The sequence below is a fragment of the Chelonia mydas genome, chromosome 1 (genome assembly GCF_015237465.2).
Source record: "Chelonia mydas isolate rCheMyd1 chromosome 1, rCheMyd1.pri.v2, whole genome shotgun sequence".
NCBI lineage: Eukaryota > Metazoa > Chordata > Testudines > Cheloniidae > Chelonia > Chelonia mydas.
The window spans coordinates 189,323,655-189,340,781 of NC_057849.1; the positions used below are offsets into that span (position 1 = coordinate 189,323,655).

A 17,127-nucleotide genomic window follows, 5' to 3' on the forward strand; every position below is an offset into this window, starting at 1 on the left:
AATCTGACATCAGGAATCATAACATTCAAAAACCGGTAGAAGAACACTTCAGCCTCTCTGGCCACTCAGTAAAAGACTTAAGGGTGGCAATTTTGCAACAGAAAAGCTTCAAAAACAGACTCCAACGAGAAACTGCTGAGTTTGAATTAATATGCAAACTAGATACCATTAACTTGGGTTTGAATAGAGACTGGGAGTGGCTGGGTCATTACACATATTGAATCTATTTCTCCATGTTAAGTATCCTCACACCTTCTTGTCAACTGTCTAAATGGGCCATCTTGATTATCACTACAAAAGTTTTTTTTTTCTCCTGCTGATAATAGCTCATCTTAATTAATTAGCCTCTTACAGTTTGTATGGCAACTTCCACCTTCTGTGTGTGTGTGTGTGTGTGTATATATATATATAATATCTATATCTTCTTAGCGTATGTTCCATTCTATTCATCCGATGAAGTGGGCTTGAGCCCACGAAAGCTTATGCTCTAATAAATTTGTTAGTCTCTAAGGTGCCACAAGTACTCCTGTTCTTTTTGCGGAAACAGGCTAACGCAGCTGCTACTCTGAAACTTGTAGATCAGAAGTAAATCAAAAGGATAAAACAGCCTTATAATTATCATATGGCTGAAATTGACCAGAAGTCCACTAAAATCACCCAGAGTACTAACTATTTCTTCAGGTGACAGCTCTGCCAACCATAAAAAATGCAATAAAGCCATCCTTTCAGCATAGTTCTGTAGGAAAGTGGTTGACTTAATGTGTTTGTATCAAAAGTAATTATCTGGATAGACTTCTGAAATGCTGTCAACATCAGATTCTATGGCCAGGTATTCTGCAGATAAAATGAAACTTGTAGGAAACCCATTTCCCTTCCTCATTTGTTGCATAGTAATTGACTGAGTAAAATGGGATCTTACAAGAGCTTACAATGGAGCTGGCATGAATGCTGGACTTCTGTCTTTGATCATGCATATAATTCAGTTGCTGGTGCTAACAGTAGAGAATTTAAAACGTAGGAAACAAATACTGCATAGGAAATATTGAACTATTCAAGAATCAAATGCTCCAAAACAAAGATTACTGGGCTTGTGGTTAAGCCATGTAAATAACAGTTATCAAGTAACACTTTCACCCCCATCCATTCTCCCTGTTTCAGCTACCTCCTTTACCCCCATGTCTGTAAAGGGCAACCACTATCCATTCAGTCAGTGGACTGAATTGATTTTGGAGCCAAGCCACAAGTTCTACAAAGGTTACTGCTTAGTTTGGGCAAGTCACACTATCCCAAGGGCATAGAACACAGCTTCGCCACTTCCCTGGGATGAGTGAATTGGCTGGGTGGGATTTTATTCTGTGGCTTTCTAGATCAGGGCCTGGAGTCAGAACCTTAGTGCTGTTCTTGTCCTCTCCCACTTATTCACTGTGATTATGAAAGACACTTAACCTCTCTCTACCTCAGTCTGCCTCTCTGAAAAATAGGGATAACACCTTTTTAAAATCTTTGGGTATCCTTGGTTAAAAGGGTATCTCTTAGTGTAAAATACTATTCCAGCCCTTTGTTGACATAGTATGGAAGACCTGAATTGAGAACTGCACCAGAATTTCCAAAAATTATATCCAGGCCTCAGGTCCAGTTCCTTAATTTTAGAAACAGTGGATTCCACAATGGATTCTCTGTGGCTGCCAGAGAAATTAATATTGTGTATTATTGTATATAGCTAGTTGAAAAACAGGATATTATTTTTCCCAGCTTGGTGGTGGTCATAAAAACTGTATTTTAAATCAAAATTGCCAACTTTGCAAAATTTCCACTAGCCTTAATATACTGTGTTACGCTTTCAAGCAGTCTTTGGATGTATAGTTTTAATCTTTCTCCACAAATAATATCTTTTTTGTACTGAGTGTGAAGCATTATAGTGCTATAAGCTTTGTGCTGGCATATCTGAAGCACAGTTTGGTTTGTTCCATACAGTACAATCCATGGTATCTGAGTAAGAAGGGCAAGTTTCTGTTAGGTGTCTTAATAAGAAGCATTCTAACTGGGTCCCCTAGTTTCCACAGTTACAAGACTTGAGGTTAAAGAAATCTTGGATACTGACACATAGCACATTTTGTTGAAATTTTTTAGAGAAGTCCTGCTGTATTTTTTGCCAGACTGCAAATTGTCAAGAGAACAGCTTAATTGCATGTCTGCTGAGGATCTTGTATCTATGTTTAAGGTATGTGAACTTGTAGTTTAAGTCTGAGTGTGTTCTAATGGGTAATAGGGTGGTTACAGTTTAAAAAGTTCACACTTGTGTTCCACACCACAGTAGCTAAGAACACAGCATTTCTGAATCCCAGGATGGGGAACATCCTGATTTCTTAAATACTACTTCATGATAAATGTTTGTAAATTTTCATAGTGACCACTGTGTGGAGCCTTTCTTTTCTAAGGTCACTGGTTTGAATCTGCCAGATTGATAATAATCGCAAATAACCTGACAGCTGTTATATGGAATCATGTGAAATTAGGTGTTCTTCAGTGAACAGATGTCCACATCATAAAATCACTCCTCCTGTTGCTGCTCATATAATATTTAAAAACTGGGGACCAGGGAAGAAGACTCTTCTTAAATACACTGATTTTAATGCATCCAGGTATCTTGTTTAACAGTGTGGTTAAGAATTGGGACAGAATTGTAGGGGTTAGCAAAGTTTTACAAGCTTAGTGTGATGTATTTTAGGTATTTTTTTCCTATACAGCAATTTTGAAGATAAATTTTAGTTTCCAGAGAAAAAATATTGCAGTTTGAAGTAATATGTAATAATGGTTTGCACAATCTCTTAAATATGAAGGGTTTGTTTTATACAATGTTGTTTTAGCCATGTTTTTCCCAGGATGTTAGAGAGACAAGATGGATGAGGTAATATTTTTATTGGACCAACTTCTGTTGGTGACAGAGACAAGCTTTCGAGCTTACACAGAGCTCTCCTTCAGGTCAGGATTTGTTTTTTTCTGTGAAGCAGTGCCTAAGCCAGTGGCCAGCACATACTGCTAGGAGCCAGGTCCTGCATCCACTGAAGTCAGCAGAAAACTTCCATTGACTTCAGTGGGCTCTGGGGCAGACCTGTTGAGGACTAAATAAAATTGACTTAATAGTGCATATTGACCTGGTCCCACAAACTAGGTCTGTAAAGGACACCATTGGCCTCTCCTATTTTTAGGAAGAGAAAATATACCTTTACTCCCACCCTTAGTTCCTTTGAAAACAAAGGGAGATTAAGGTGTGGAGTAAAATACATGCACGGGAAGTAACTCTTAGGTAGAATCAGACCCTAAGCTTGCAGTGTTTCTGTCCAGACTGGTTTCCATAAGATGGCTTCTTGCTCTCCTCCCATAATCAATTTGTCATCTATGTGTTTCTGAAGTTACTTTGCATGACAATAGGAAATTTATCAGAGAGTACAGGTACCATTCAGAGAAGTGGTAGTTCAGCCTCATGCTGTCCCATGTAATTAAAGATTACCCCTGACTTCTAAAAATAGGTAATTAGGTTTGGAGTGGAATGACTTCTTCCACAGTTGGGTTGCTTACCTGCAGCTTTAAAATGGCAATCAAGGATCAAGTACCCCTTGCTTTCAGTGTTTGGATCACTTGCCCCTGACAACTAATTGAGCTTTAAAAATAAATACAAAAAGTTTCTGAGAAAATGCCTCCTGCATATTGGTAAAGTTTCTTGGCATTGCCAGCCAGATGTGCCTACTACTAGGGACAGCATATTGGGAGAAAAGTCAGCAGTTGGTTATGTTAAGTCCATTTACATATAGGTAGAATTTTCTAACATTTGACACAAAGGAACTCTGCAATACAACGAGTGATGTTGCTCTCCAGCAATTAGACTATAGAGAAGATAAGAAGACCTAATATTATAGCTGGCTAGAGGAGTTCTCCTTTGATCAAGTGATAAAGACCTATCTTCTTAGTACTAAAGGATGGAACGTTCATCAGGTGTGTGTGACTCATCCCATCACTGTTTTTTGCACCTTTATAGAGTTTTTACACCTCAACCTTACCTTAAAGATGTAGGTGAATAACTCAATTGTGAGAAAAGTTTCACTATCCTCCAGTGGGCACTAAAGATTTGCTTTGCCTCTTCGGAGCTCTTGCAACAACTCTCGGAAACCTGCATTTCTCTTCTCCCAGGTCCTCCTGAGTTGGCTGGCTGTCTTACTCTGATCCTTGTCCTCCTTTTTCCTAGTTTCTGTATCTGTTTGTATTTAGCTGCTTATTATTACACAAATGTTTCTTCACTCCTGCTAAGCTTGTGCATAAGCTTAATATCCTCACTATAAATATTAATTCTGCTTTATTTATAAAAATAGCCAGAGGGGACTTCAGAACAGCTAAAGAAGCCAGCATTGTGCTGCAGCCAGGTAAAACTATTTTATGTAATTCATTTGTATTCTAAACTGATGTTGCATCAGATAGAGTAATCTTTTCTGTGTGTCAGTTTCCAAGGAAAAGAGCATTCTTTCAAATATAGTCTTGAATTAATTACCAGCTGTACATAATACCCAAGAGCGACATTCTCCTCAAGTGGTATACAGTGCATAGAAAAGGTTAAATTTAGGTTAGTAAAATGGGGTTTACATTTTGCCTTCAATTATGCCCTTGCAGTACTTTTGAAGTTATTGCAGTCAGAGGTGCTTATTGGCATGAATAGGCTTAGAATTTAGCCCACTTCTTCTTCTTTGAGTGGATGCAGACCTGTATTCCACTCAGGTGTGTGCAGGCCCAGCTCACCGAAACTAGAGAGATTCACTTAGCAGTACCCGTTGGGGCAGTGCTCACACCCTGCCAGGACTACTTGAGGCCTGCACTGCTCCAACTCTCCTCAGTACTTTCTCACTGCCCACAGTTTGAGTTGGAGTGTTCTGTGTGGTATCTTAGCTCACACTTCAGTTGTTCACTCAGAGAGTTTACTCTCGATAGTTTGTATATAGTTAGTAGTAGTACCCTTACTACTACTGTTAGATTACTTAGATCTACTAGTATTAGATTACTTAGTGTAATAGTTGGATTTTACCTGGTGCAAAGCCTTTGCTAGGTTTCAAGCACTGTCCCTCATGTAGAGTAGCTATCCTCAAGAGTAATTTCCATGCTCAGTGGTTATTGTGCCTAAGAGGAAAGTGCTCCATTTGCAGATCCTTCAAAAAGAGGATACTGGTGTCTAGAGACTTATGCCTGGCTCAGCACCGTGTGGAGCAAGCCATGAGGCCTACTTTGGTGTTGGGATCCTCCTCAGATTGCCCGACCCCTCAGCAGGCTTTGATGCCACCACAAGACTCTTATTCTTCTCCAAAGGGAAGAAGAGATTGTTCTCCTTCCTGTCGACCCGAGAAAGAAGGCTCAGAAAACTGACCGTAGTCACTCCAAGGCTCAGGGAGATTCTTCCTCCTCTTCTAAGAGGAGTGTTGGCCAACATCAGGATTCTTCTAGTACTCAGAATAGAGCTGGGCTGTCTTCCCACTCTCCAGTACCAAGACGATATCATTCTAGCACTGTACCATAGACTCTAGTACAGTCCATGGGGTGGCTTTGAGTCCGGTACTGACAACATCAGTCTCAGCACCGACCCTATCAACCCCACAGGCTTATCAAGCAGCCTCATATTTACTTTGTCTCTCTATGCTAGACTCACCTCTGATACAGGAGTCCTCAGCTGTGTGGTGTCTTCTGCAGTCCTGGGACTATCAGATTTGATTGCATCAGAATACAGGTTGTTGCTATGGTCATCTCCAATGCTGTTTAAAAATCAGACTGCAAAGACAAGATCAGCTTCCGTAACAACACTGAGAGATCCATTGTCAGTATCAGTTCCATTATTGACTCTGGAGACCATTTCATCTTGTACAGGCAGGAGCTACAGATTCGGTACTGGCCTGTACTTCAATACTGATATCCTTTCCAGTACTGAGTGTTAGTGTTGCCTCAATGACACCGCCAGTACTCCAGGCTCTGGCTTCTGTGCCTTCATCGGTACCAATGTGGCCCAGGGCTTGAGACAAGTCAGGGCATGTGATGGCTCCACCAGGGGTGTCTCCTCCGTTCCCTTCAGACTATTTGGAAGATTCCTCGCATTTGAGTTCAGAGTCATCTTCTGCTTCTGTTTTTCTGTCCAGGCACCAAGCTCAAAAGTTTTGAGAGCACCAGGGAATCCCCATCAGCACTGAGATCAGTACCGTTCTCGCAGTAGAGAAACAGTTTTTGGCCTGGTTCCTGCTAGCCACCAGTGCCCTGGCTGTGAAAAAAGCAAATGCGGTCTTGGGATGCATCAGGCGAGGTATTTTCAGTAGAGATAAGGAGGTTTTAGTACACTTATACAAGGCACTGGTGAGACCTCATCTGGAATACTGTGTGTAGTTCTGGTCTCCCATGTTTAAGAAGGATGAATTCAAACTGGAACAGGTACAGAGAAGGGCTACTGGGATGATCCGAGGAATGGAAAACCTGTCTCATGAAAGGAGACTCAAGGAGCTTGGCTTGTTTAGCCTAACCAAAAGAAGGTTGAGGGGAGATATGATTGCTCTCTATAAATATATCAGAGGGATAAATACCAGAGAGGGAGAGGAATTATTTAAGCTTAGTGGACACAAGAACAAATGGATATAAACTGGTCATCGGGAGGTTTAGAGTTGAAATTAGACGAAGGTTTCTAACCATCAGAGGAGTGAAGTTCTGGAATAGCCTTCCAAGGGAAGCAGTGGGGGCAAAAGACCTATCTGGCTTTAAGATTAAAGTTGATAAGTTTATGGAGGAGATGGTATGATGGGATAACATGATTTTGACAATGAATTGATCTTTAACTATTCATGGTAAATAGGCCCAATGGCCTGTGATGGGATGTTAGATGTGGTAGGATCTGAGTTACTACAGAGAATTCTTTCCTGGGTATCTGGCTGGTGAATCTTGCCCACATGCTCAGGGTTCAGCTGATCGCCATATTTGGGGTCGGGAAGGAATTTTCCTCCAGGGCAGATTGGAAGAGGCCCTGGAGTTTTTTCACCTTCCTCTGTAGCATGGGGCACGGGTCACTTGCTGGAGGATTCTCTGCTCCTTGAAGTCTTTAAACCATGATTTGAGGACTTCAGTAGCTCAGACATAGGTGAAAGGTTTATTGCAGGAGTGGGTGGGTGAGGTTCTGTGGCCTGCCTCGTGCAGGAGGTCAGACTAGATGATCATAATGGTGCCTTCTGACCTTAATATCTGTAAGTCTGAGTCTATATCACTTCCCTCAGTGGCCTTTATGGAACTTTTGGGATGTCCCTCAATCTTCAGGGTTCGATCTTCTTCTGATTCCAGAGAATGTTTCCAAACCCTCCTGCTGTCTCACTTCCTGACGCAACTAGGCTGGAGACTCATACTGAGGTTGCTCCTTCTGAGCTGGTACAGCCTAAGCCTTTATTGCAGGAGCAAACGGGGTCACTTTGGGCCTACTTCCTTCTTCATCTTCCTCACCAGGCGATTGCACTATACCAGATTCATCTTCTGTGCCTAAAGACTTTGCCTTATCAAGATCTCCTTAGGGGAACGCCTACAGCCTTGGCATTCAGGCCGAGTTCATTCAGGAGAATACCCATAAGTTGGTGCACATTCTCCAGTCGTCAGTTCCAGGGAGGGTAGCTCTACCTATAAATGAAGCACTTTTGGAAAATGGTATTATGTCCCTATGCAGAGTTTTGAGTGCTTCTATTCATACCCAGCCTCTAACTTGCTTGTTGTAACCGCTGCAAATGAGAGAGTGAAACACGAGGGGATTTAAGTCAATGCCTAGAGATAGAGTCTAAAAGATTGGATGTAATGGGACGAAAAATGCATTCAACCTTGTCTTTACGAATGTGCGCTGCTAATCTGCAGGCACTGTTATCAAAATATAAACTTGTAAATTAGAAAGCTACGTCCAAATTTAGAGACAAATTGCCAGAGTCCTCCAGGGAAGAGTTTTTTAAGGCTTTCATTGTGGAAGGTTGTCTAGTGTCAAAGACATTGCTGCAGTGAGCACTGCATGTAGCAGACGCCTCCTCCAAGATTATGTCCTCTGCTGTAACAATGAGAAGAGCCTTGTTACAGAACTCTGACACAGCTCCCGAGGTCCAGCAGGGCATAGAGGACCTACCTTTTGATGGTCAGTTTCTGTTTTCTGAAAAGACTGATGAGATGCTACATTCTTTTAAGGACTGTTGAGCTACTTTCATTGGGGGTTTATAACCCAGTGATTGAGAGGCCTCATTATGGAGGTCAGCAGCAGCGATACCGTCAGTATTCCCAGATGTATTTCAGGAGTTGGCTTATCTTGCGAGACAGCATGATTTCTCCAGAAAGAGAGACAGTTTGCACAGGCGAAGGCTTTCCAGTTCCAACTTGAACCAACCAGCTCATCCTCTATCAGTCATTTTAACTCTACTACCAAGGGCAGCTTACCAGTTGTCAACTTCCAGACCAATTCCCCGCCATTTGGGGACAGAGTGCCCTGCTTCTACAGTGCTTATGAAGAAACAACCCCAGGCAAATGGTCCTGAGTTCTGTGAGATCGGGTTATGCCACACAATTCCCCCTTCTCACTCCCATGGCCCATCCCTTTTCGGGGACTTGTCTCGTGAGTCACTGCTCCTTCAGGCAGTAGTGATTGCCTATCAGGAGAATCGGAATTCAAGTCTTCCCTTACCTGGATGATTGGTTACTGAAGGGGAAGTCCAAAGCACAAGTCTGATGCACACGTCCTCCATCACATCCAGTTCATACTATGTCTCGTTGATCAACTGGGGTGATTTTGAGCTAAGGAAAATCAGTATTAATTCTGATACAAAGAATCAAGTTCATTGTGGCCCTACTAGACTCTACAAGTTCCAGGGCTTTCTGCCCGATGAACAATTTCAAATAATGCTTCATCTTTGTCTGTCCTTCCAGTTTCACCCTTCAACTATGGCATGCTTATGCCTGAAGTTACTAAGTTATGTGGCTGCATGCACCTACACAGTCCAGCATGCAAGTTTGTGCCTTCGTCCTCTTAAATCATGGTTGAAGTTGATCTATCACCCATCTTCAGCTATTGGACAGGCTTGTCCAAGTGCCACTGGTGATTCTGGAGTACCTAGAATGTTAGGCATATCAGAGCAATGTGTGCAAGGGTGTTCCCTTTGCCCATCCTCCACTGACCCGGACTATAGTTACCGAAGCCTCCACAATAGGTAGGGGGATGTGTCTAGGGACATTGAAAGTTCAGGGTTTGTTGGTAGGACAAGAAGCTTCCCTTCATGTCAATGTCCTGGAACTTCAAGAGGTTTACGATACGTGCCAGGCCTTTCGGGCTCAGATCAAAGGGACGGCAGTTCATATGCTTCCCAACAATACCACTGATTATATTATGTGGGCAATCAAGGAGGACCCCACTCTAACCAGCTCTGTCAGGGAGCAAAACAGTTTTGGCATTTTTTTCTAGCAAGGAAAACTCATTCCCATAGCTGCACACTTGTCGGGTGTTCAGAATCAGTTAGCTGATCACCTCAGAAGGAATTTCTCCCAAATCACAAATGGTCCATGAAGAGCACTCTGCTGCAGTCCATCTTCAAAGAATGGGGCTTTCAGACAATGGACTTCTTTGTAATAAAAGACAAGAACTTCAGTCAGTTTTGCTCTGGAGCTGGACTTGATCCAGGCTCATTAATTGATGACTTCCAGTTGAATTGGAGATCAGCACTGATGTGTGCTTTCTCCCTAGCCCTGCTTATCCCTCAGGTTATGCTAAAACTGAAGGCAGATCATGCCAAACTGATACTCATTGTGTCAGCTTAGCCAAGAAAATGTAGTTCTCCAAACTTCATGATCTATCTGCGTGAGTTCCCAGAACTATTCTCCTCATTCCCTGCTGACACGACACCACAGTCAGATATGGCATCTGGTGCTGAGCAGTCTGCACCTAACAGCCTGGATACTCCATGCTTAGGTGAAGAGGAAGAATGATGTTCAGAAGCAGTACAGTGAGTCCTACCTTCTACTAAGTTTACCTATTTGGCCGAGTGGAAAAGTTTTTCAGTTTGGTCATTGGCTCGGGGAATTTGGCCAGTGCTTGCACATATTCAGGACATTTTGGATTACCTGGTATATCTTAAGTCCCCAGGTCTGTTACTCAGCTAGTTGAGGGGTCCACTTAGTGGCAATTTTAGCATTTCATCTTCCAATCCAAGGGAAGTTGGTATTATCCAGTTCCATGGTAGTTAGATTTCTAAAATGTGTTGTCCACCTCTTCTTGCCTATAAAAGAAATTATTCCCTTTGGGGACTTCAGTACTATACTGGCTGCCCTAATAAGTCCTCTGTTTGAGCCCCTAGCAATCTTTCCCATCTTTCCTTTGCCAAAAGACAGCTTTTTTTTATTCCCAGAACTTCCATGAGGAGAGTTAGTGAGCTGCAGACCCTAATGGCGAAGCCTCCAGTTACAGTTTTTCAAAGGCAAGGTGGTCTTGAGGCCACACCCTATGTTTTTGTCTAACAGAGTTTTCATATTTTCACCTTAACCAAACAATATACTTGCCAGAATTTTTTCCTAAGACTCACTCAAATGTGGACAAGAGGAGCACTTTCTGTCCTTGGATGTGAGACAATCCTTGGCGTTCTGTGTAGAAAGGACTAGACTGTTCCATGCATCACCTCAGCTTTTTATCTCATGTGTGAATCGGATGAAGGGTCAGGTGATTCCGGATGGATTACTTCCTGCACTACAAGAGGATATGAGGTAGCTCAAGCCACACTTCCAAAGAGGTGATTGGCTCATTCAATGAGGGCCCAAAAGACTTCAGTTTTGTTTCTCAGTGACATTTCTATATTGTAAATTTGCAGGGGCGCTTCCTGATCTTTCGTTCAGACTTTTACCAAGCATTATGCTATTTCAGCTGCATCTAGATCAGAGGCAAACTTTGGAAAGCTGATTGCAGTCATTGTTTCAATAGATTCTGAGCCCCCTCTCCTACGAGTACTGCTTATGGGTCACCTCAACGGAAAACATGTCTGCAACCACTCGAAGAAAAAACGGTTACCTGCCTGTACTCTAACGGTGGTTGTTCAAGATGTGGGTGCAGACGTGTATTCCACGCCCCACCCTCCATCCTCTCTGCATCGGTCTCTTCAGCCTTGGATTCCAATGCAAAGGACCTAAGGGAGTGTCAGGGCAGCACTGCCTTCAAGAGCCCTGGGAAGGACTGCCAGGGGCCAGAGGGCATGAGCGTCACCTCGATAGGTACTGCTAAGCAAAGTCCTCTGGCTTCAGCATGCTGGGTGTGCGCATGCCTTAGTGGAATACACATCTGCATTCACATCTCAGAGAACAACAGTTACAGTACAGGTAGGTAACGTTTTTTTTTCTCCTTGCAAACTTATTCTAGATTGCCTCTTTTCAAAGAAGTAAATTTTTAAAATACAGTAAGCACTGTGACTGCCAGTGCCCTAACTGTAAAATAAGGGATGCTGATCTTTTTGGAACCAGACATTTACTCAGAGAACTATTCCATGAATTATGTTTAATGTGTCTAATAAGAATTGTTATGCAGAAGCACAGCTGTAAGGATCAATCCATTTTTTACAAACTAGAGCAGTTAAATGATATAAGAACTATGATAAAGGCAGAATTAGTGCATTAAAGTTCAATTGTATAGGCTCATGCTGATCATTCTTATTGACAAGGGTAGTTCATTAATTTCAGTGGGGATTATTTACAGGAACAAGGGCTTGTCATGTAAGTAAGGGAATGCAGTTTCATATCCTTAGTGTGTTATGCAATCCTAATATGTCCATTATCTGTTGTTATTAATGAGAGTTGAGGATTGTAAATGTAATCTTCATGCTGGTTTCAGCTGTAAATAGACACTAACCGTGAGATCTGCAAGGGATTAAACTAATTTCTTAATATCCTCCTATGTCCCCAGGCCCTTTTCTCTTTCCCAAGCTATCAATTCAAGTATCAGTTCTAAGTGAATAAAAATGGAGCTAGAGAGGGTTGGTTGCTTGGGAAGGGTTTTTTTTAGTTCTTAAAACGCCATTTAGTGAGTCTGGAGGATATATTGAGGATTCCCTTCTCCCAACACAGTAATAAAATAGCTGAGTGGAACCTGGCTGATTTCACATACTGCACACTCAACATCTGTTTCTTATGCTAGATAGCTATGTTCTGTGAGATTAAACCTCCCAGAATCCTTCTAGAGCCAAATCATTATTTTCTCCTATTTCTCTTCAAATCACTATTGGCAAATGGACTCTAATTTAAGAGATGCAGCTAGATAAACATTAAACTTTCCCTGACTAGTGACTTTAAATATTACAATAAATTGAATCTAAATCCTTCCTGCACCATCAGCTGTCACTTAAAGTTCCACCATTCCTGCCTGTCTGGGCATCTTGTTTCATATCCTCCATATTGGTCAGTTTGATGAATTAGTAGTGAGTAATTTCTCCCTTCTAAAAGCAATTATAAGTGTATATTTATTGTATTTCTAAATACAAATATATCTGAATTGGTTTTGCTGCTTTAAAATGCCTGTGCACCTGTATCACCAGGTCATGAAAGACTATTTTGTTCAGCATGAGAGTAAAATACTAAGAAAAATTCAGTCCCTAACTCGCCATTCCTGTGAAGTAGCATATGTTAGTGAACTGCAACAGAGACGCTGTGAAATACAAATAAAAGCTACTCAAGAAAAACTAAAGACCCTTCGGGAGAAGATATCAGAGCGAATTCACCCAGTGAGTGGTATTTAATTCAAATATTTATTATTAATGAGCTTTGGTATTTTTCATAAGGAAAAAAATACAACTTGTCCTGGATTATCTGTTTCAGACTACAGTGTCTCTCTGTCAGAATAAGTGTCTGTGCACATAGATTTTTAAAATGAATGGTATTGCACAGACTGGAAACAATCTAGCATTACTCAGATCCCAAGTTCGGTTGGCAATAGGGCAGTTTAAAGTAATACCCTTTTACTTGTAAACTGAACAGTTTTTGTTCTAGAATCATTAACATACAATCTGAAAAACTACTCTAAAATGGCTTACAGCAGAGCACAGACACACTCCTACAACTGAGGTGGGTTGGCAGACTATTTATTGACATACCTATTTCTATTATACCAAACAAATGATTGTATATTAAACATAAGATTTTCTTTGAAGTGTAGTGGTGCTGAACACCCAATTCATGTTATTTAACTTTAATTTGTGTAATGTCAAGTGTATTTAATTTTCTGTAACATTAACCAAAGGGCTATAAGGAAGTAATTTAGTAATTTCTTAATCTTCTCATTTGTGAAGTATCATTTCTTTCCCCCCTATTTTTTAGGTGAAGTGTTTTGTCTGTAATGTTTGAGCCAATCCCATAATGAAGGCAACAGTGTCACCCAAATGCTTATATATAGGGTTTTACTAGAACTAAAATAGCACCTAAATAATCCATCTGACAAATTGGAAAACAGCATATCACTTACTCAAGTCCTTGGTGTGAATTGTCATAGCTTCATCGAAACCATTGGAGCTGTGACAGTTACAGCAGCTGAAGATGCTGGCATATTTCTAAATGTAAATATAAATATTGAAGTGCGACAGATCATTTAAATGGCACTTCTGGTTAGACACTTTCTAATTAATATTACAGTGATGAAGATTATAATTAACTCAGAACATTACTCCATCTTCTGTGTATGTACTGTTGGCCATATCCTCATCTGATGTAAATCAGCTTAGCTCTGTTGAAATCAGTGGTAGTCCTACAATTGACTTAAATGGAACCAGAATTTGGCCCTAAATGCATCATGTATTAATTGGCGGGTAGGTTCTTGTGCACTGGTGTGAATTGTGCTCTTGGAGAGAAGAAATAGTAACTTGCTCATGTGCTGTATACTAAATTACAGACTTATAGCTTGCCAATAAGGCCTACATGTCTTCATGTGTAAAGAAATTATAAGGCTTCAAAGAATGATAGCAGATTCTAACAGATGAATTTAACATGGGAAGTAGCCAGATCCGGAAGCGCTAAAAGGATATGTGAGAAAACAAAGCTAAGGTACAAATAAGAAATCTAAAAAGTAAAGTTTGCAAGGCACTCATGGTGATTGGAAATAAACTGAATTTGCTCTGGGCTCTCTCCAGGCATCAGCCTGAAACATGGTCATCTTCAGTAATAGTTGAGGTCTTTTTAGTCCAAAGTGTTGCTACTTCTATCTTGGAGAAACCAGAAACAGTATAGGATAAAGAAAAAGCAAAGCAAATTTTCTTCTGATCAATCTTACTTTACTTTACAGGAGTTGTTGATAGAACTCAGGAAGCATTGCCAGTCAGTAAAAAAAAAACATGACCTTTCTCTTGAGGTAGGTGACCTGGTCATTTTCCTGGCTACAGTTAAGATTGTCTCTTGGTCACTGAGTAAATGAGCCAGCTAAACATTCTAGATGGTATATATGCCCACAAATTCACAGCCTCATGTTCCCTTCCATTGCAGAGGCTAATGTTGCTTTATGTTTTTAAAACATCGGAAAGATTGGTGTGAAAAAGCTGGGGTTACGGTCCTTGGTCCCTTGGATACTCCATGATAAAGATTTAACCAGTCTTTCCATGCCTACAGTCTTCTAGTTCTGAAGCTCTCCATTATGCTTACCTGGGTGTTACACAATGTCATGAAAGGAGGTTTTGAAACCTTATAAAGGCTCTTAATGTTGTTATGAATTGTGTCCATTTTCTCTGCCACATGAGTTCACCTAGGGTTACTTCCAAGGAAGGGCCTGACATCTTCAGTGCTTGAGTCGAGTTGCCATCTGGTATGCACCTCTCAGGCGCCATGAGAGGTGACTTTTTTCCAGGTTCAATGGAAACCAGCTACAGCTCAGTCATCTTGTGAAATCACTAACCAGACTGCAATTTTTAGCTCAATAAACTTTTATGTACGAAGGCTTTTTGCTGGTGGTGTGGAGCTCATTGGAAATACATTTTGCCTCTATTGTTGCACCAGAGCACTCTTCCTTTTTTTCCTTTATCTGTTTCAAGCAAAAATGCTTCATCCTCACTCATACAATCACTGCGTCTCTTGAAATTAAAGAACATCAAAATATTGAGGACCGCAAAAATCTGTACCCAATAGTAAATTTTTTTACATCAGGACTGGAGATGTTTAGGTTGGAGCAGTCAGTTGCTTTATCTTATGAAAAAGAAAAAAGAAAAAAAAGGCTAATGGACATTATTTTTTTCAGTCCTGGCTCCCTCTCTAAATCCTGTGTCCAGAACTGACAGATACTCAGCACTTTGCAAGATAAGACTATAAATGAGCAACTGGTTCTCATAAATCGTTTATGTATTTTTTATTTTAGGAATTTAGTGAGACTGTAATTAATTAAATTCTGAGCTAATGCTTAAGTTTTGCTATTAAATAGGTTTTCAGTGGAAAAGTTGCCTACATTCCTTTAACACTGGTTTTAAGACTGTTAATGTAAATGCCCTTATGGTATAACACACCGTTGTAAAAATACTCCTATCTTCCCCTCACTGCCTTTCATCTCTCCTCTCCAGTCCGTCCAAACACCATTGCTAACGCCCATCTTCTTCAGTGGCCATGCTATCCCCTTTGATTCCCTTCAGTGGTCCTGTCTTTTATTGCATCAGATGCAAGCTTCTCGTTCTCTTCTACAGAGTTCTATATAATCACACCCCTACCTCTCTGTCAGTATCTCTGCTTTCTTTTCTCTCTGCTCCATGCTTTGTCATGCTTTCCCACCAGTTTTGTTCCTTTTATTACATTGCGTATAAATCTAGAACAGACTAATTACTTTACAAGGCTGTCTTTTCTCCCAGATCCTTGCTTACCTGCCTCTACAAGCAATCCCTCCTCCCTTCCAGTCACTAATTGCCACACACGCTCCGTCTCCTCAACTGTGGTTTTTTTTTGTTTGGTTTTTTTCAGTTTGCGTTATCTATTTTAGAGTGTGTGCTCTTAGGGCTGGGTAAACATAGCTATATTTGTTAGTATCCTTGTAAATATTATTTTAAATTATTGCAAAGTGCTTATAGATCCATGCATGTTTGTTTTTTAGGGTGACCATGTAGATGACTTAAAACAAATTGATGGCTATCTCGAAGAGCTCCTTAAACAAGACAGGTGCCAATCTGGCATTGTAAGTTTACCCATTGTAAATACAAACACAGCAGAGTTAGGAGAACCTGTCGTGCCATGTGAAGAAATTGTGGATGTTTTCAAGAACTGAGGTGGCTTGGTCTCCGCTGCTCATACATTTATACTATCACAACTTTTAGAAATACATTGGAAAATTAATCTTAACATAATATGAATGGAAACTGTTAACAAAGAAAATTATCATGGCTCATGCTTTTGAGAAATTGACCCTGTCAGCTTCTCCTTTGAATTTTTGTGCATTATGCTCTTGAGAAGATGTTTTGTTTTACCTTTGAGCTATAAACACTACTTCCATTTGTTTGATGTAGTAACTTCATAGATACAGACCGACCTGTGTACCATATGTTAGTACTTTGTAGTAATAGATATTATTGAAGATTTACGTTTAGTCAATGAAGATAAGACTTTAAAAATGTTATTTTAGAGTATCTTTGTTACATGTTTCCGATTACTGGATGTGACAAATACAGTTGTTCTACAGAGCTTGCAAACCTTTGGCTAATTTATTTATATTTACGAAGGGAATGTTTCTGGCTGTTCAGTATTTAGTCTACTTTTTTCAGGCATTACACAGAGAAACTCCTTAGTACAGAAGTCAATGGGAGCTTGCTTGAGTTGCAAACTCCAGCCTCAACCCTGCATCTGATAGCATATTGGTAGACTGCTGCACCCATATAGAGTCCCATTGAAGGAATGGAGCCCAAGAAAAGAGTTCAGCATTTGATCTATTGGGATTATTTGAAAAATGTTTTTAATGAAAGCTAGTTTGTAATGGAACTTGTTTTTGAAGTCCTGTCTATACATCTTACACAAACCAGACTAGTACATACTTTCAAGAAACATTTGGCTACTGAGATATGCTTGGACTTCTGGTTTTTACTTAGTTATAATGCTCCAGCACTTTATTTGTCTTATGGAACT

The 17,127-nt window shown here is 40.6% G+C and overlaps 1 protein-coding gene across 1 annotated transcript in view; it reads left to right on the forward strand.

Annotated features, from left to right (window-relative positions):
- Nucleotides 1-16,951, forward strand: part of MORC1 (MORC family CW-type zinc finger 1) — a 96,372-nt gene extending 79,421 nt beyond the window's left edge. Inside the window, exons 24-28 of the mRNA XM_043538504.1 lie at nt 2,131-2,221; nt 4,368-4,418; nt 12,591-12,776; nt 14,327-14,392; nt 16,106-16,951. Coding sequence (XP_043394439.1) covers nt 2,131-2,221; nt 4,368-4,418; nt 12,591-12,776; nt 14,327-14,392; nt 16,106-16,276 — 565 coding nt within the window. The 3' untranslated portion in view covers nt 16,277-16,951. The remainder of the gene's footprint in view (nt 1-2,130; nt 2,222-4,367; nt 4,419-12,590; nt 12,777-14,326; nt 14,393-16,105) is intronic.
- Nucleotides 16,952-17,127: the final 176 nt, after the last annotated feature.